The sequence below is a fragment of the Microcaecilia unicolor genome, chromosome 1, assembly GCF_901765095.1.
Source record: "Microcaecilia unicolor chromosome 1, aMicUni1.1, whole genome shotgun sequence".
Lineage (NCBI taxonomy): Eukaryota > Metazoa > Chordata > Amphibia > Gymnophiona > Siphonopidae > Microcaecilia > Microcaecilia unicolor.
The window spans coordinates 501010788-501032005 of record NC_044031.1 but is presented as its reverse complement, the minus strand read 5'-3'; the positions used below and the strand labels follow the sequence as shown (position 1 = coordinate 501032005).

The 21218-nt window shown below is 40.5% G+C and overlaps 1 protein-coding gene across 1 annotated transcript in view; it reads right to left on the bottom strand.

Moving 5' to 3' along the window:
- The window catches only part of RAB2A (RAB2A, member RAS oncogene family), a 213882-nt gene that overhangs the window by 25070 nt on the left and 167594 nt on the right, over nt 1-21218 (bottom strand). The window contains exon 7 of the mRNA XM_030214829.1: nt 1268-1336. Coding sequence (XP_030070689.1) covers nt 1268-1336 — 69 coding nt within the window. The remainder of the gene's footprint in view (nt 1-1267; nt 1337-21218) is intronic.

The window sequence follows — 21218 nt, the reverse complement described above, 5'->3', positions numbered from 1 at the left end:
GTGACCACCACCTGCTGAGATAGAGAACATACTGAGGAGTTTCCGACAGCACATGACCACATATAGGGAGGCAAAAGTTTGCTCTCTATCTCCACCTGCTGGTAGATAGACACAACCCACCAGTCTATGGATTGATCAGCATGATGATATGGAAGTCAGCATCGCTCCCTACTTTCTCTCCTCCCACTGTTCAACACCTGCCTCTCCTTCCTTTCATGTCTAACATCTTTCATTTTCTTCCTAACTGCCCTCTCATCTAGCATCTCTCCCTCCCTCCCCACCACTCACGAGTCCAACATCTTTCCCTCTCTCTTCCTTTCCTCCACCCCATTGCCATCTCTCTTTCCTCCTCCCCTGTTCCTAGGCCCATCATTTATTCCTTCACCATCCCCTCCCCATGGTCTACTTTAAAATAGCTCCAGGGGCCCTTTGCAGTCCCCCATCTCTTCCCTCTTATTGCCACCCCGATCCGAGGTCTCCCTTCCTTCCTGTCTACTTACAACCTGTTCTCGTTGACAAGGGATCACTGCCACAGCAGCGATTCTGATATGCTGTCTGTGACTGCCTTGGCGCTGTTCCTCTGCTGCCGCATTCCAAACAGAAAGGGGGAAAGAGATGGAGGACCGCAGGGGCCCCCCTGGAGCTGTGGGGCCCAGGGCAACTGTCCTGTTTCCATCCCCCCTAATGTCGGCCCTGTTGATGCTTCGTGTCGAGGGCAATCAATGCAATTTCGATGGCAGTGAATCCCCACTGGCACCGATGCTTCTGGACCATATTTACTTGTGCCAAAAGTATGTTTGTGCTGCTTCTCTTCACCCTAAAGATCTCTCAGACAACTCTGACCATAATTTGCATTGAGAGGGTTTATGGTCAAGCTCCAGACACTGCAAACATCAATTGTGTGTATCCGTAATGGATATGGTTTTTACCACACTTGGTGCACTATTAAAAGCTGCCATGGACTTTCTTTTGGAACACGTTGCTGAAAAATACAGCCACAGCCAAAATCAAATTATTTGGTCTTGAAAACAGTACCTGACTGGGGTTGCCCAAGGCCCTATCGTGAGGCCTAGACTGGGCAAATGTATACATGTTTCTGCATATACCCAATATACAGGTTACAGTTGGCGTTTAACACCCTTTAAAATATCAGACCAGCCTACTTCAACTATCCTATAAGTAGAATACTAATTTAAAGTTGAGTTTATATACATTTGTACTTGATCACAAAAGCAAAATCATATTAAGAACAAAAAGAGGAAATTACCTCATTATTAATATCAAAGACTCCTTCTTGTATTTTCTCATAAATCTCTTTTGCTGTATTAATAAATGCCTGTAATGTAAGAGAAATCTAGGTAAGAAACATAAATAAAAAAGTAGCAACATTTCAGTGAGCAGTACAATAGACACGATCTAAACAGAAACCTCTTGTCAAACAAGAATCTGTTTTTAACAGCATAATATCAGTAACCATTGCCAAAGGGAGGCAGTTAGGGTTGGGGAAACTGCAAGTTTGAAAAAAACTGTAAGACAAACATTTTGCCTATTAACATTTCTTGGTTGCTTCCAATCTCCCCCCCCCCCCCCATTTTTTTTTTTTTTTTACATAGCTGCACGATAATACAGACACAGCCCTTTTACTTTGAATGGGCTGTACTGGCATTACCACACAGGCAGTTGCTAGTGTGGCTTTGTAAAAAAAACGGGGGGGGGGGGGGGGGGGGAGTATTACACTTTTTGTTCTTTGGTTGTTTGTAAACTTATTAAATAAACATGTCTTTCAGACCACAATGAGCTACATTATACTGATTGATATCCATGCAATAATTGGCCATACTGCCATCAGAATATGGTGGGAGAAAACCCAGATCCATCTTAAGGAAGGATCTGGGTTTTATATGCAAAGGCTAACCCACTGTTGTTCTGTATGTGGTATCTCTCTATATCGTTGTCTGTTCACATATACTGCATGGATGAAATGTACTTTGAAGATCAGTTTGAATGAGCATAATATTGTTTGAACGTTGAACAAAAAAAATGTTTGCCTCCCTGTTTATGAATTGTAGTGAAGGCGGCCATTTTTTTCAGCCCTGTGAAAAAGGGACGTAGACATGCTCCTCTGTTCAGCAGTACTGCTTTCTTCAACTGTCCCACTGTCATCCTGCAGGGTATGAAATGTGAAGCTGAATGGCAGAATGACCAACAGGCATTCTTTCTTTCTATGCTATGATTGGTTTAAGTTCACCATAAGGACATGGCCTATGTTGTTTCAGAAATTAAAATGGCGGAGGAGGAAAGCTGTCTATGGTGAGATTACAGGTTTTGTTTTCTGTGAAGCAGAACTGGAGTTTGCCCAATGTTGAAAGTCTACAGTTATGAAGGTCATGAACTATTGACCTGCATTACATTAACTAAGAGATTTTATTTATACAATAAAGTAAAAACACAACTTGAGCTCTTTTTGGGCCATTTAACTAAATATTTGGGTTATATAGATGGAGCAAGATTACACCATTGGCTACTATAACCCTTTATATGATCATCTAACTATACTTTTTAAAAATCAAATATTCATAATTCTGGAGTAATACCATGTTGGCATTTAGATTAGTTAGAAGCATTTTGTAAGGTTTTGGGTTAGTTATTGTTAAAACCATCTTCTCAGGGAAAAAGCAAATATACACTAATTGAAACAAGAAGGCTGGCCATTTCTGCTGAACAAGTTCTTGCCAAGACTTTGCTGAGTTTCTGTTACTTCAGTTTCCATATATTAGGTGCTGTACCATGACTGAGAATAACTAATACTTTTTTACATTTTATGAACCCTACTCATAGCATCTCTTTAACATGCTCTGGCAAATACATCAGAGACACACATTGGCAGGTGATTACATAGGGATTAATTTGATAACAGAGCACCTATGTGAAAAGTTTCAAAAGGTACCAACTTTATGTTTATTTTATAAAGACAACAAAGGCGCTATTTGTCTTTACAAAACAGGCTCTGTCTTTCTATCCATTCAATTAATTTCACTTCTACTTTACCCCTTCACCCTCCAGTCTTTAATTTACATATTTTTTAAAGCTTTCACCTTCCAGCTTTCCATGTCTCTCCCACTCCCCTCATTTCCCCCACTCCTCTAGCCTTATTCCCTCCTATGTTTACCATTTCTATCCCCAGTAGTGCACAAATTTACACCTGCTCCTGGCTCTGCCCAAACTATTTCCCCAGAACACCAGTAAACAGATAAAATTAAGTGCTACCTTGTGGTCAGCCTGATTTTTTATACATTAAATCTCAATCTATATCACCCTTAAACACTATACCCACAAAAATCATGCATACCCTGCAAAATCTCTGCTCTTCAGCACTTGCTTATATATTGCCCCAACCATCGCCAATCACCCCACAAAAATATTAGTCATCTCACAGCTAACCTTCCAGTAAGTATAGCATAATCTAATACCATAGCCTTGTTGCCACTAAAAATTCAATAATTCCAATGAAATAACCATGTTTTTACTTTCCTTTTAAAGGTTAGGTAATTCAGGTTAAACAATATATCCAACAGTAGGTTTTTCCATGTAAGTTGAATAGCCATAAAAATGTTTTTGCTCTTAAACATAACTGTGGAAATCATGCATCAATGAAATGCACATAAAAGCCCCTTGGGCTAGACCTAAATACACTACCATTCTAATCATGCAATATATTTGGGGTTACTGTTAAATATAGTATGAGATAGTATAATCAATTTAAATCAATACCTAGCATCAATTATCAGAAGCCAATGTAGACTATGCAGCAATGGTGCCATGCTAGTCCCAAAACTATTTCTGCAGCTGTGTTTTGAATGACTTATGTACGTGAGTCTTGCTGGAAGACCCACATACAGACTATTACAGAACTTCAAATGAAAAACCATCAAAGCTTGCACAGCTCTTTAATGCACATGTCCAAAAATAGGTGTAATCTTTTTTACCACCAGTAGCTTTAAAAAGGCTGCACAAGTTACTCAACATATACGTAATTCAAGGTTATCCACAAGGATCCCTAGATCCTGCAAACAAGTAACTGGGACATTATCTACCTCTTTGTCCCCAATCCATTAAATATGTTCTAGTACAGTTGAGCATCAATGTACTCCTTAAACGTCAGTTAGCAATATCCTGCAAAATACGGTTTTATAGGTCCACTACCCTAGCAGGGATAAATCAACTGAATGTCATTTGATATTCAAAGAATCCCAATGATGCCCTTGCCCTCCAGCAGGTACACAAAGATATTAAACGGCAAGTGACAAGATTGAATCCTGTGGGATATCACAGACTGAGTTACTTGGAGTAGACGCAGGGGCTCATTTTCAAATGAGAAAAACATCCAAAAAGTGGCATAAACTGGTAAATAGTGATTTGGATATTTTTGCATGAAAATGTCATTTTCAAAACCCATTTTAAAACTTTTTCTATGCTGTTCATCTACGGTGCATCCAAATCACAAGGTGTGTGTGTGTGTGTTGGGGGGGGGGGGGGGGGGGGAGGTGTCAGGGGCAAGATTTGGGCGGTCCTAGCCCTTGAACATTTTTAATTTTTCTGCCATAATGGAACAAAACAAAAATGTCAAGGGCTAAAAGTTGAATGTTTAGGTCTAGACCTGTTTTAATAGTGACTACATCACAAAAAAGTGCCCTAAATAACCAGATGACCACTTGAGGAATAAAGGAACGACACCCCCTTACTCCACCAGTGGTCACTGATCCCCCCTCCCACTCCCCAAATATGTGAAAGAAACAGAACATACCAGTCTCTAAGACAGCTTCAGGTGTTATGGCCAGCCCTATTAAAGCAGGTCCCTGAACTAGCCAAGTGGTTGGTACAGTGCACTGTGGAGAAGGGGACCCAGGCCCATAAACCACTATGTGGTGGAAAGTGTCAGCTCCCTAAAACCCACCAAAAACCTACTGTACCCACATATAGGTGACACCTGCAGATAAGGCTTATTATAGTGGTGTATAGTAGGGTACAAAAAGTGTTTGATGGGTTTTAAAGGTCTCACCATACAATAAAAGGGGGTAAGGGTGAGATGTGTACATAGGACCTTTTATGTGAAGGCCACTGCAGTGCCCCCTAGGGTGCCCCACTACTCTGCTGGGATGTGTGTGTGGCCAGTCTACTAAGAATGGTGGCTCCTCCTACATCCCAATGGCTTGATTTTGTTTTTCACTTGGACAGTTCTTTTTTTTCAAAACTAGTCCAAAAAGATAGATGCACTAAGCACAGAATGTCTAGGAAATGGCCATTTTTGAAGCAAAAAGACTTCAGTTTTGAAAATGGTCATTTTCGCCAATTGATTTTTGGACGTTTTTTTGCAAAACATCCAAAGTTGGATTTAGATGTCATATCGAAAATGTCCTTCAAAGAGGCTAATTTTCAAAGCACTTAGACTTACAAAGTTCCATAGGTTACTATATAACATTTTAAATCTAAATGCTTTGAAAATATACCTCACAGTCTCCTATGTATTCACAAAGATTTCTCAAAGAAGATGAGATTCATATTAAAACATGACCCACACACACTGCTTTGCACGGTTGTAACAACAAATTAAGATAATCAATTCAAAGGTGCTTAACAGATCTAAAAGAACCAAACAGACCAATTCCCACTTATACCTCACATAAACACTGCAAGACTTTATTCATAATGGCCATAGCTAGCTTTCTCCTCCAAAACAGGAGGAAATGGTAATATTAGTCACACTTGCCACAATAAAAAATTATTACTTGTGTTTTTTTTTCTAGATCAAATAGGTAGAAGAGTGTCCTTATATATCTGAAGACAGTCCTTATATATCTGAAGACAGTTATCAAATCACAGCCAAGAATTCTCTTTTTAAGGCTCACTAAATCCTCATATTTTACTAGCTCAACTCTGAATATCCTCAAATTTCTTCACATTCTTCTTGAACTATGTGCCTCTAAAGTGGGCACAATGCAACAATGACCTAAGAGAACACTGGAAGAAATACTGCTGTCTACTATAACCTCCAAATCTGTTTCTGTAGTTCTGCTACTACTATTTTTCTAAAGTGCTAGCAGTAGTATGAAGTGCTGTAAATATATAAGAGACAGTCCCTGCTCAATAGCGCTTACAATCTAGTAAAAGTAAGCATACATGACAAACTATAGAATCTACTAGACTGTGAGAAGATTATAATATTAAAGTAACCTCAAAAAACTGAGTGTTTAGTCTGGATATGACCATGGGTAGAGGGGAAGCACGATATATTGATTCAGGAAGTCGGGTCCACGAAAGTTGGGTTAAGAATGGAGAAGGTTACAAATACTGACTTGCCAGATAAAACCAAGTTACTTACCTGTAGCAGATGATCATAAGAACTTAACAGTAGCCATACTGGGTCAGACCAATGGTCCATCTAACCCAGTATCCTGTTTCCAACAGTGACCAAGACAGGTCACAAGTACCTGACAGAAACCCAAATTGTAGCAAGATTCCATGCTACAAATCCCAGGGCAAGCAGTTGCTTCCCATGTCTGTCTCAACAGCAGATTATGGCGTTTTCCTCCAGGAACTTGTCCAAACCTTTTTAAACCTAGATACGCTAACCGCTGTTACCACATCTTCTGGCAGAGAGTTCCAGAGCTGAACTATTCGCTGTGTGAAAAGATATTTCCTCCTATTTGTTTTAAAAGTATTTCCATGTAACTTCCTTGAGTGTCCCCAACTCTTTGTACTTTTGGAATGAGTAAAAAAATGAATTTACTTCTACTTGTTCTATCCATTCAGGATTTTATAGACCTCAATCATATCTACCCATATCCATCTTTTTCCAAGCTAAAGAGCCCTAACCTCTTTAGCCTTTCCTCATACAAGAGGAATTCCATCCTCTTTATCATTTTGGTCTCTCTTCTTTGAACCTTTTCTAATTCCACTATATCTTTTTTGACATACAACGACCACAACTGAATGCAATACTCAAGGTGAGTTGAATCATGGAGCGATACAGAGGCATTATAGTATTTTTGGTCTTATTCACCATCCCTTTCCTAATAATTCCTAGCACACTGAGCAGAAGACTTCAGCATATTATCTACAATGACACCTAGATCTTTTTCTTGAGTGCTGGCCCCCAAGGTGGACCCTAGCATCAGGTAACTATGATTCAGATTATTCTTTCCAATGTGCATCACCTTACATTTGTCCACATTAAATTTCATCTACCAGTTTGAAGCCCAGTCTTCCAATTTCCTAAGGTCTTCCTGCAATACTTTACACTCTGCACGTGTTTTAACAACTTTGAATAGTTTTGTGTCATCTGCAAATTTAATCACGTCACTCGTCGTTCCGATTTCCATATAATTTATAAATATGTTAAATAGCACCTGTGCCACTACAGATCCTGTGCCACTCCACTCTTCACCCTCTTCAATTGAGAGAAATGACCATTTAACCCTACTCTCTGTTTTCTGTCCAATAACCAATTCCTAATCCACACCAGAACCTGACCTTCTATCCCATGACTCTTTAATTTTCTTAGGAGACTCTCATGAAGATCTTTATCAAACGTTTTCAGAAAATCTAGACACACTACATCAACTGGCTCACCTTTATCTGCACTGGTGAGACAAGACTTCCCTTGGCTGAACCCATGCTGACTCCGTCCCATTAAACCATGTTTGTTTACATGTTCTGTAATTTTATTCTTTAGTTTCCTCTATTTTGTCTGGCACCACCGTCAGGCTTACTGGTCTGTAATTTCCCAGATCTCCCCAGAACCCTTTTAAAAAATCGGTGTCACATTGGTTACCCTCCAATCTTCAGGTACTATGGACAATTTTAAAGAAAGGTTACATATTATTAATAGCAGATCAGCAATTTCATGCTTGAATTCTTTGAGTACCCTTGGATGTATGCCATCTGGTCCAGGTAATTAACGACTCTTTAATTTGTCAATTTGGCTCAGTACATCTTTCAGGTTCACAGAGATTTCTTTCAGTTCCTCCACATCAACATCCTTGAAAATCATTTCTGGTACAGGCAGATCTCTTACATCACCTTCCGTAAAGACCAAAGCAAGGAAGTCATTCAGTTTCTCCGCTGTGGCCTTGTCTTCCCTGAGTGCCCCTTTTGCTCCTTCATGATCTAACGGTCCTACAGATTCCCTCACAGGCTTTCCGCTTCTGATGTACCTGAAAAAGTTGTTACTATGAGTTTTATAGTTTCTCTTCATACTCTTTTAGCCTTCTTTATTAATGTGCTGCATCTGGCTTGCCAGTACTTATGTTGCTTCTTATTTTCATCATTTGGGTCCTTTTTCCATTTGTTGAAGGCTCATCTCTTGGCTGTAATAGTCTCTTTTACTTCACCTTTTAACCATGCTGGTTGTCATTTTCTCTTCTTTCCACCTTTGCAAATACATGGAATTCATCTGGTCTGGGCTTCCAAGATGATATTTTTTAATAATGTCCTAACCTTAGCAGCCAATCCTTTTAGCTTCTTTTTAACCATTTTCCTGATTTTATTATAGTTGCCCTTTAAAAAATTAAATGCAGCTACAGTAGATTTCCTTTGCAGGTTCATCCCAGATAGCAGCTCAAGCGATCATGTTATGATCACTGTATCCCAGGGGACCTAACACTGCAACCTCTTGCACTATGCCCTGCACACCACCAAGGACCAGATCCAAAATGGCTCCCCCTCTCATCGGTTCCTGGACCAGTTGCTCCAAGAAGCAGTCATTTATTACATCTAAAAAATTTTTCTCCCTGGCACTCCCTGATGTAACATTTATCCAGTCAATATTGGGGTAGTTGAAATCAACAACACACAAGCAATTCTACCTCGTGCACAATTAGTTTGAGGGCAACTATGGCAGGCACAACATAAAAAAAAGTGGAGAAAAAAAAGACTTCAGAAAAATCGGATCCACCTCGTTCTTAAAGGACACACCTTAGATATAATGAGGGAACCGTTACAATCATATGTCTTCACAAAAAAAACTCCACATTAACTTTCATATGAGCACTGCCATGTGCCACCACAAACATTGTAGGAGACTCAAAACCTCACTTATCCAAGCTTGGAAAAAGTACTTAGCTCATTTATTGATGTCTTCACCATTCATAGTCCAATCCAGGTCCAAATGCTGTACTTTTAAAGTTGAAATCACCCATTATTATAGTGTTACCCAATTTACCAGCTTTCCTAATCTCTGTAAACATTTCATCATCTGTCTGTTCATCCTGTCCTGGCAGACAGTAGTACAGGCCAACCAGAATACTCCCTTCCCTTCACATATGGAATTTCTATCCATAATGCTTCCACGCTGCTGTTTCATGTAGATTGTTTTTTTAAATTCGACTCAGGTCCCTCTTTAACATACAGCACAACCCCCCCCCCCCCCCCAATTTGATCCTATCATAGCAATACAATTTGTAATCTGCTAACAATGTCCCACTGATTGTCCTCTTTCCACATCTTATTTTTTAGGCTTCTAGCATTTGTATACAGGCACTTCAGATTGTGTTTTTTCCTTGGATCTACAAGCTGCTTAGAAGTTGAAGGGGATAATGTGCATGGTTTATCCTGCTCTCTCTCATAAAGCACACCTGGCTTACTTTCAGTATTGTTGAAACCTCTCTACTGGGATTCCCTAAATGTCCTGTTTCAATAGTATCCTTAGAGAATACTCCACAACGAACCATGTGCTCCTGGGCGACTGTCGGCTTCCCCGCCCCCATTCTAAGTTTAAAAGCTGCACAATCGTCTTAACCATGCATTGCGATTTTGGAGCTCTGCCTGTCTTTTGGGTCCTGCACGTGGAACAGGGAGTATTTCTGAGAATGGAGGATCTGGACTTCCTGGTTAGAAAGAGAACAGGAGGTAAAGATGCTGGACTATTTGTGAGGATGGGGGGGGGGGGGGGGGGGGAAGATAATGTAAATGCTGGACTATTTTTTTCCAGGGGTGGGGATGATGGACCATATGTGGAGGAGTGCCTTCACAATTTTAGCGCCATGTGTGCCGTGAGATGAAAAAGGTTGAAAATATCAAACGTAGACAAACCTCAGTGAAATAGAACCAACGCAAAACACTCATAGAATATAAGTGAGACAAATTCCCAGGGAGGAGGATACCCAAATACTTACGTGATCCATCCACCCACTGAAGAGGAAAGGAACCCTCTCATCACTCCCAAAGTACTGGATGGCAGAGTTCTAGACTTATCAAGATTTATGGTAAAATCTGAGAGAAACTCATACTCCTCTACAAGCTCTATGGCCACCGGTAAGGAATTGTGGGGATGGGTCAAAAGTAGTAAGCGGTCATCAGTAGAAGCCAAGGTCTTAAGACATATTGGATCAATGGACAGACCCACACTTGGTCCTCCCACTGCAAGGAACAAAGTGGCTCCAATGTCAAAATAAACAGAAGGGGCGAAAGGGGACAACCCTGGTGCATACCCCACTTAATAGCAAAGAAGTCTGTGTGGAACCTATTAGTTAACAATGAATATCGGGGACAGGAATACAAGGTGCGGATCGCATCTAAGAACCATCCCCATCCAGTAATTCCCACGTGACAAGACATGAAACAAACGTCCAACTCACTTGATCAAAAGCCTTAGTAGCATCCAGACTGGCTAACAGCAAAGAAATATGATGACACTGTCGCAGAATCTTCCATGGCAGAAACCTGAGACTCTAACTCACCGGTACAACACGATGTGTCTGCCAACAGGGATTCCAAGTTGGTAACTGGTCCCCTGAAAGCTGCACTAAGCGCTGGTCCAAAGCCTGCACACCTGCAGAGGTAAGTGCCACTATGTGCGTTGGGGAAAGCTGCAAGGCCTGGTCTCCAGCATTAGCAACCATCTATTCCTCATCCCTTTTCCTTTGTTATTTCTTTTTGGCACTCATGAGCTCATGGTCGGGTAGGACTTAGCAAGAAACCTGCCCACAGAGCAGGGATGCAACGATAATCCAAAGAAAAAGGGCCAAATACCAAAATGATGCCAATAGATTAGGCTGAGGATACTGGAGCAAAGCAGAAACATGTCTTGCTGCTCCTACTGCATCACGCGACTCTCAACTTGGTTCCTCGTTTATATTTGTGCATTTGACTTATTTTCTAGGAAATCTGTCCTTTCTGTATTTCATTCTATTTCTAGCCATTTATTAAACAAAAATCAAGATAATTTTGAATTGTTGTTCCTCTCCTTTAAGACATCTGTGGCTGTTTCCAACATGGACTTATCCATGAATTGTATAAAAGGCAATTAAGGGTGCACAAAGTTAGGCACCAAGGACTAAATTCTAGGAATGGCACCTAAAAAAATAGCTCTTAGCGCTATTCTATAAATGGTGCTTTAGGAGCCGTTTATAGAATAATGCTTAGCACCAGGACTGACTACATTTAGGTATGACCATTTATGCCAACAAAATCTTAGTGTAAATCTCCACTCCTAAATTAGGTATGGATCCCCTTTATTCTATAACAACACGAGTAAATTAAAAGAATTCCCTGACCCTCTCATGACCGCACCCACCTTTCTGGACCATGTGTAATTTTTGCACATGGATCTCGGCACCTAAATTTACACATGTAATTTCTAGTTCCAATTAGCACCGGTAATTGATTGTTAGGGCCCCGATTATCAGTGATAATTGACTCATTATTCAATTAACTTGCATGTACAATTTTTAGTGACTTTTATGGAATTCATGGGCAAATTGTGAGTAGAAATTTACAGAACAGACACACTTATGCGCACAAATGATGCCACATGGGCATTTATGCAAGCAGCTATTCTATAAAATTGGCATACTAGTTGCATGGTGCATAACAGGAAATGGGCTGTACCACCTTAGTAATGCACACATCTTACAGAATAGCATCAGATGCACTCACTGCAAGGTGCACCAGCTTATGCCCTCCATTGACTTGGCATAAACTGTTGCACATAGGTTTTAGCATGTCAAAGTGGTTTTAGCACGTCAAAGTGGTTTTGGACTACTGTTCTATAATGGGTTAGGCATACCATGACACTGTTAGAGAATTGGCACTGCATCTACATTTAGGCACCACTTTATAGAATTGCCCCATACTGTATTCTGTCATTCAATGCAAAAACATGGGAAGTGCTACACTAAAGATCTACCCCCTTTGGAACTTTCTTGATATATCCTTCAGGCTGATATTATCCTTCAGGCTGATATTGTCATTGACTATTTTTCCAACCAGTTGTGCAATTTAAAACAAAGAACTATACCATATTTTTTATTAAGTCTGAAAGGATCAAAAGCTTTACAGTGTCCACAATTTATTATTTTTATAGACAATATTGACCAATATTGAAAAAGGGGCATTATAAAAAATATTTTACTATTTTTTTATATACTGCCCCCCCAACCTCTATAAAAGATCTCCCAAAGCGGTATATCAAAATGTATCCTCTAATGTAACATTTGAGATTGGAGATCAGAATTGGGGGGGGGGGGGGGGGGGGGGAGGAGCAGGCTTGTAGGGAAGGGAAAGAGATTTGGAAGGAAAAGAAAGGTGTGGTGGGAGAAAATATATGTGCTCCTTATCCTTGCTTCTTAAGATGAAGGAGGGTAGAAGTAGTAGAGGGAATAAAGACTGGAGGAAAGAAGCAAAGAAATAAACAAAATAAAAACAAAAAGCAACTCCTCCCAAAAATGAGAAAAATGAAAACAAATAAAGCAAGAGAGTATAACAAACACAATATTTTTTTTACCTGTTTTTTTAACTTTGTCTAGCACCACAATTCTTGAACTTTTTATCCCACCCCTGACAATGATTGACAGATATTTATTTTTATTTTATTTACAAAGCTTATAACATACCAAATTGCCATGGGTCAAAGCGGGGTATAATCAAACATGTACAACAAAAGTATAATGCACAAACTCAGAAGAAACAGATGAAAGTAACAAAAGGCTAACAAAAAAAGTACTTCTAAATAAAAAGGCCTTGAAAAACCTATGAAAATCGCCATGGGTCAAAGCGGGGTATAATCAAACATGTACAACAAAAGTATAATGCACAAACTCAGAAGAAACAGATGAAAGTAACAAAAGGCTAACAAAAAAAGTACTTCTAAATAAAAAGGCCTTGAAAAACCTATGAAAATCGCCATCAATTGTGTTAAGTAATGTGATCGGTATCATGATCCACAGGGGAGGTGAACAACAAGAAAAGGCTTGTGCATAGGTTAGAGTAAGCTTACCATCGACCATAGGAGCCAAAGTGTACGTAGACTGGGAACACATGCACAACAACGAACTCATAAGTGCAGCTGACGAAGTGAACAAACTATCAAGATATGAATACTGTCATGATTTAAACAAGAACATCAAACATATAAATGGCAAGTGACCGACTCATCTGCAAATGTGCAGTAGAGACTTCCCTCTCTGTCCCGCCCTTGCGTCAAAACATGATGACATCAGAGGGCGAAACAGAGAGGGAAACGGAGTCGGAGTCACTGTCGGACGCTGCCGCCTAGAAACGATCTGCTGCTGCCTGCAGCGCTTTCACACGGAGGTGAGAGGCGCTGTCAGGTCAGTGCAGGGGGCCCGGCATGGAGGGGGGAGGGAGCAGTGGTGAGAAGGGTAGCTGGACATGGGGGGAGGGCAGGGGGGGAGAGGGCATGGTTGCTGGACATGGGGTGAGAGCAGGGCAGAGAGGAGGGTTGTTGGACATGGGGGGAGGCCAAGGGAAAGAGGAGGGTTGCTGGATATAGGGGGGGGGGGGGGAGAGGCCAGGGGAGAGAGGAGGACTGCAATACTCGCCCGTTTTTACGGGCTTAATGGCTAGTCAAAGATATAAACGGCAAGTGACCGACTCACCTGCAAATGCACAGTAGAGACTTGCCTCTCTGTCCTGCCCTCGCGTCAAGACGTGATGACGTCAGAGGGCGGAACAGAGAGGGAAATGGAGTCGGAGTCACTGTCGGACGCTGCCGCCTGGAAACGAACATCGCGCGCACCAACCTCCACCCTCCCATCCCCGCCGCTGCTCCCGCCCTCCTCCGCATCGGGCCCCCTGCACTGACCTGACAGCGCCTCTCACCTCCATGTGGAAGCGCTGCAGGCAGCAGCAGAGTGATCTGCTGCTGCCTGCAGCGTTTTCACACGGAGGTGAGAGGCGCTGTCAGGTCAGTGCAGGGGGCCCGGTACGGAGGGGTGGAGGGAGCGGCGGCGAAGAGGGTAGCTGGAAATCTCGCCCGTTTTTATGGGCTTAACGGCTAGTAAGCACTTTATATTGTATATGTTGCTGAATGGGCAATGACTGAAGCTGTATCAGAGCCAGGGTGACATGATATGAGCAAGCCATGCCCAATATAAGTTATGCAGCCATATGCAAAACCAACTGCAAAGACTAAAGAGTAGATGCAGGCAAGCCATGCTGTAACACTACGCTCCCAAAAACCACACAGGGCATAAGCGCTTGAACTACAGCACAGAAATCAGATTCTGCTAAGGTAAGACACAAGAGCCTAAGTATATTCAGCTTTTGGAAACAGTTCTTGATTGTTGAAGATGTATATCAGCAGCAATAAGCCTGCCCATGAAGCAGAAATGCTGCATGGTACGCAGTACTTTTGTACAGTGCTTTCAAATAAGGAGGACAGAATTTAGAAAGTAAAATGTTTTTGCTATATCAAGGTTTTTGGATTCCCTCACAACTGCACTTTGTACCCCTGCAAGCCTTTTCTGGAGCATTATATTTGTTCTCTAGCATCAAGGCGTTAAAGGGAAGGAGTCAAGCTTTGGGGATGGGAAAGGGAGGGTACTTACTGCAAGTAAAAGACAGAACTTCACTAGTAGGTCTTTGGACCAGAATTCTTGAGGTTTACAAATAAGAGCATAGCTGGCTATTTCTGCTTGAGATGTTGCAAAGAATGGAACAGAGCGTGGCAGACCAGGCTTAAAATAAACAAAAAACAAACAAAAAAAACCCCACAACTTGAAACGAACTGCCATGCTAAATGCATAATAGCTGTCTAGCTCAATTTTGTATATGTTGTCTAGGTTGGAAGAGAGACACCCAAATCTTTATGTACATAATTTGCCATATATTTTTACCAATATTTGTTGAATGTAAAGCCTTCTAGAAAATATATGCAAGGCCATAGGAAAAACATGTGGCACATATACATAGAAGAGTGATTTTAAAGAAATGCGTACAGCGAGCCATTTTGGTCAGGGCTTTGTACACATATATGCAGCAGATTTTGCAAAACTGCATGTGCAAGGGCAGCCAATTAAGGAGGTGGGTCCCAAAACTCAAATCTTTACCTGTCTTGAGGTGAATTTGAACACCAGAGATGTAAGCATAATTCTTCCCTCCATCACTTCTCCGAACATCTAGCTGACAGTTAAGCATATGGAGGTGGATATGTCTAACGGAACATTGTTTGCAGTATATGTGCATTTCCATTGTAAAATAGGACATGTACATATAATTTCACCACTCCTGAAACCACGCCTCTTAAATCAGTTCATGCCATGGGCATTTCATTGCTACTTTTATGTGTATGTTGACTTACAAATGTGACTATTTTTTTTTAAACATCTGTAAATCTAAAATTGCCTATTACCTCTATGATCTGTTTTACAGTGTAAGACATAAATAACATCTCTACATCTCTGCCTAAACCAAGAAGAAAAATAACTTTCCAAAAATTTAATATGTCAAAGGTAAGGACAATACTTTATGATATAGATAAAAACAAGCCATCAAGGCAAAGGACTTTGATCTTCATTAACTTAGGTTGTAAAATGTAAAGAATCTCTCACAAAAAATGTAGGATAATTGACCGAAAATATTTGACAGATGCAATCCATAATTCACAGACTTCAGAAACTGAACATAAAAACTGTAAGCTCCAAATAAGAGATGTGCGACTTCTGCATACACCCAATAGCAATATTTGGGATCTAAATCAAATATAAAAAGTAAACACAGCTCAAGAAGATAAGAAATCATAGTTCTCCTTGTTTCTACACGGGAAGCATTTTGCTGTTGAACTTGCCACCAGAGCTTTATTTCCTAATTAACAGGACTGATATGTTTTCACCTTTAAAGGCCTTACAGCTCCCCAGAGTAATCAATCTACTGCAGCTCAATTACTGCACCAAGCACACACCACCGCCAGCAAAGAAGCCCTGAATAACTGCGGCAGGCACAGAAAGATATGAATATGCATAAACTCTAAGTGGGTGATCGAATCATCAGAGGGTCATGAGAATTTGCGGCAAAATAATGAGAAGAATTAATCATTCCAGATTCATAAACCACTTAGAAAACGAGTAGGTTTTTCAAATGGGTGTTAGCATCGAGGAGGAGGAACTGGCCTAGAGCCAATTATAAATTGATTCACGTTCCTCAGAAATGGAAGTTTTCATTAAAAAAAAAAAAGAAAAGAAACTTCATGTGTGTTTCCGATTAACATATCAATTATTGGAATGGCCTAACAAAATAGGCTAATTAAAAACTCTGTTCAATAGCTCCATAAATTCACCCAGCTGAGATTCCTTCTGGGGCAGGCACTTGTTCGCATTAACTAAAACATTAAACAGGGCCATGAAGAACTGAAAACGTGTTATGATAACTTCATGTAAACAAGTACTTAACAACTGGCATAGGCAGGAAAACATTACTGCATCTGCGTATCCCTGCTTGTTTAATTACTATAAAATCCACACAAATTTGAGAAAATTCCAAGAGCACAGCTTACATTAGGTCAACAAGATTATGTCCTGATTTATGAGTCTAGCCCTCTCCATAAAAACGAGCAGCAACTGTGCCAAAAGGGATTACTGTAACAGCTGTGTTCAATGGTACAGCACATTTAGTAGCTAGTTATCAAGAAATAAATCTATCATGGATAAAACATAGTAAGCTAACATAAAATAGCAGCACTGGAAAGTTTGTCCTAGTAGCCACTAGTTGTCCATAAACCGAAGCAAACTATTCTTTCTAAATAACAGATGTAACTCCTTGGCAAAGGTGGGTGCCAGGATCCAGATGTTGACATAAGTATATTCTGTAATAGCACTCTTTCCTACAAATGTCTAATACCCAGTGTCAGATGGGTAAACTAAATTATACCACATTATAGGAAACTCTCCCCCTCACAACACGCATAATACGATACTTGCCATGATTATTTAATGGCTTCTGGATGTAGGTGGTTTACAAGGTAATGACTGTACTGTGGGCATAACAAATGAAGGGCTTCTTTTAGAAAGCTGCCCTAGTGATTCCTGCGTGGCAAATCAGAGGAAGCCCATTCAATTCCTATGGGCTTCCTCTCATTTGTGCATGGGAATCACTAGTGTGGCTTTGTAAGAGAGGTCCTTAGAGGTGAAAAGAATGAGATTTATTAGCCCAGGGTGCAATTATTAATGATTTAGATATAGACCCTCCAAGTTTATTGTAATTATTCTGAAACTGTCTGTAAAGCTGGATGGAAAAAAAAAAAGGAGTTTGCAGCTTTCTTGGTTTCCCTATCAGCAGAGACAAACTAGCAATTTCACAGTGCAGGACTGAGAATACTGCGTGCCCCCCTCCCCCCGCACATATTCTACTCAATTTCATTCCTGCCTCAATTTGTTTCCTTACTTTTTCACCTTGGTCTCACAATGCCAGTCCTCAGCTTTTCTTACAGGGTTCACTGTGGCTGCTCTTTTTGTCCAGCTTTTAGCTCAAGAGCACACAACAGCCTACTGGAAACTACCCTTGTGATCCTATCCATCCCTGTTCAACCACCATTTTTTTTTCTCAGGTGCCGTTAGGGATATATAAAATAACCACATAACTTTTAGAACGTTATCAAGTCCAGTAAATTTAGACTATCCTCAGATTTGCAGATAAATGTTTCTGTTTTCTTAACAAAACTTAACTCTCCAAAAAATGACTACTGAGCCAGAACAGTAGTTGAGTTATATGTAAATTCTCAGCAGATTCAAAGAGTAGTCTCATTCCTTGTGATATGCAGTGGATTTCTCCAAATCTACGTGGCTAATAATTGAAGGGCTTATTTCCAAAACCTGCTAGGTCAGTGGTTCCCAGACCTTGTCCTGGAGGCACCCCAGCCAGTCAGGTTTTCAGGATATCCACAATGAATATTCATGAGAGAGATCTGCATGAACTGCCTCCACTGCATGCAACTCTTTCTTATCAATAGTCATTGGAAATATCCTGAAAACCTGACTGGCTGGGGGATGCCTCCAGGTCCAGGTTTGGGAACCACTGCGCTAAGTCCATATTAGTTGCATTGGACTTAGCGGGTTTTACAAATAAGCTCTTCAAATTTTTTTTATGGAAGTTTATCTGAACCTTTTTTAAACCCAGCTATGGTAGATGCCCTGACTACATATTTCACAGCTTAACTGTGCACCGAATGAAAAAAATACTCTTTCAAATTTGTCTTAAAACTACTAACATTTAGTTGCATGGGGTGTTCCCTCGAGCAAGGCTTCTCAACCTAGTCTTCAGTGCACACCTTGTCCCATCCACAGTGAATATGCATGAGATAGATTTGTATGCACTTCCTCCTTGGTATGCAAATCTATACCATGCATATTCATTGTGGATATCCTGAAAACCCAATGGGACTAGGTGTGCCCTGAGGACTGGGTTGAGAAGCACTGCCCTATAGCATATGGTATCTGAAAGGGAAAACAATAGTGCCTTCCAGAAGTCTTCATATCCTTGAATATTTTTCACATTCTACTGACTAAAGTAAATATACGAGTTTATTTTACAGACCAACACAACGTACTATACACTTTCAATGATGAAGAATTACAGAAATGTTCTAAGTACATAAGAAGCCAGAAAGTCTTGATTGTATAAGTTTCTATATCCCTTGAATCAAAAGCCCCTTTTGGAACAATAACAGCCATGTTTTTAGGATAAGTGTCTTATCAACTTTGTACAGCTCGATGTTTTTTTTCTCATTCTTATTATTTCCTGAAATTTGATGCAGATTTGACAATTGACAGAATTTTGCTTGCTGCAGATTTCCATGAACTGGTAAGTTAATTCAAAATCAGGTGTGGAATTCCCGATTCACAGAAATTTACATCATCTTAAGTGACCAAGCTGGTGTTCTTGAGATGTCAGGATGTTCCTGATTTGCATAACGTATTAGAGACCAACAACTAGGATTGGTATATATAACAAACACAGTTACCGTCCCCTAACGACCAAATCATTCAAGAAATTTGCTCAATAGGTTATAAAATAATCTATCTTGCTTGAACACATTGAAGGGGTGGAGGGATCATACTGACTTATAAATTATAAGGATTTCTAAAATGTCTCTTTAGCAAATGCTTTTAACAGTAAAGAAATGGGTCCCAAGCTCAATCAAGTTTTATGATTTTGTTTCACAACATTCCTTATTGTTTAAAAATGATTTGACTATTGGTTGATGTTAACCTTCAATTAGAAGACACTAATCACCTAGATGTCTTGGATTCCCGTAATTTTATGAATTCCACAATCAAATAAAATCAGAAAAGAAAGGAACTACAATGTTGTTGAAGTTCAGGGACAGAGAAGTAAAGAAGGTGGTAGAAGCAGGAAGTCAAGGAGACACAGCATGATGCAGGCAGGTGGCCCGTATTGGTCTAAACTCCTGGAGGGAAAGCCAGTGAAATGAGGTGTGCCTTCAAAGCGGATCTGAATTTGGGTTAGGATTGCTCAGACCAAAAAGCAGTAGGGCGCGAATTCCAAAGAAAGGGGTCGTGGCAGACTCAAGTGACAGGTAGATTCAAGTCTGGAGCAGTAGACCAGAGATATGGACGAAACGTGAGCTGATTCTGAAAGGAGGTACTATATAAGGGGTGATAATAGAGAAGAGTTAGGAAAGAGTGCCAGTGTGTACTTTATGTAGAACATAAGAGTAGCCATACTGGGTCAGACCAATGGTCAATCTAGCCCAGTACCTTGTTTTCCAAACAGTGGCCAAGCCAGGTCACAAGTACCCGGTAGAAACCTATAGAACATTCCATGCTACCAATTCCAGGGAAAGCATTTGCTTCTCATGTCTGTCTCAATAGCAGACTATGGACTTTTCCTCCAGGACCTTCTCCAAACCTTTTTTAAACCTAAATACACTAACCGCTGTTACCACATCCTCCGGCAAAGAATTCCAGAGCTTAACTATTCGTTAAGTGAAAAAAATATTTCCTCCTGATTTTTTAAAAGTATTTCCATGTAACTTCCTTGAGTGTCCCCTAGCCTTTGTACTTTTGCAACAAGTAAATCGATTTACTTCAACTCGTTCTACACTCTTCTACATCACTCAGGGTTTTGTAGACCTCAATCATATCTCCCCTCATCAGTCTCTTTTCCAACCTGAAGAGCCCTAACCTCTTTAGCCTTTCCTCATATGAGAGGAGTTCCATCCCTTTATCATTTTGGTTGCTCTTCTTTGATCCTTTTCTAATTCCGCTATATCTTTTTTGAGATATGGCAACCAGAACTGAACACAATACTCAAAGTTAGGACGCACCATGGAGTGATACAAAGGCATTATAGTATTTTCGGTCTTATTCACCATCCCTTTGATAATAATTCCTAGTATCCTGCTTGCTTGTTTGGCTGCCGCTGCACACTGAGCAGAAGATTTCAGCGTATTATCTACAACGACACCTAGATCTTTTTCTTGAGTGCTGACCCCATGGTGGACCCTAGCATCAGGAAACTATGATTTGGATTATTCTGTCCAATGTGCATCACCTTGCATTTGTCCACATTAAATTTCATCTGCCATTTGGATGCTCAATCTTTCAATTTCCTAATGCCTTCCTGCAATATTTCACAGTCCGCATGTGTTTTAACAACCATGAATAGTTTTGTATCATCTGCAATTTAATCACCTCACTTATCGTTACGATTTCCATATCATTTATAAATATCTATAATAATAATTCTCACCTGGAACATTCTGAAACTCACTCTGTGGGAGGGAAACACTGAAGTCTAGGCTGTCAGCAACACTCACTCTCACTCATGCACCACTCACTGTCACTCATAGACCCGCCCTCAGCCATGCCCCTTCCGGACATAATTTGCAACCCCAACGTTCTAAATGAAGCCTCAAAACCTCCTCAAAACCGGAACTGTGAGGCGCCAGAGATATCCTGTTTGCC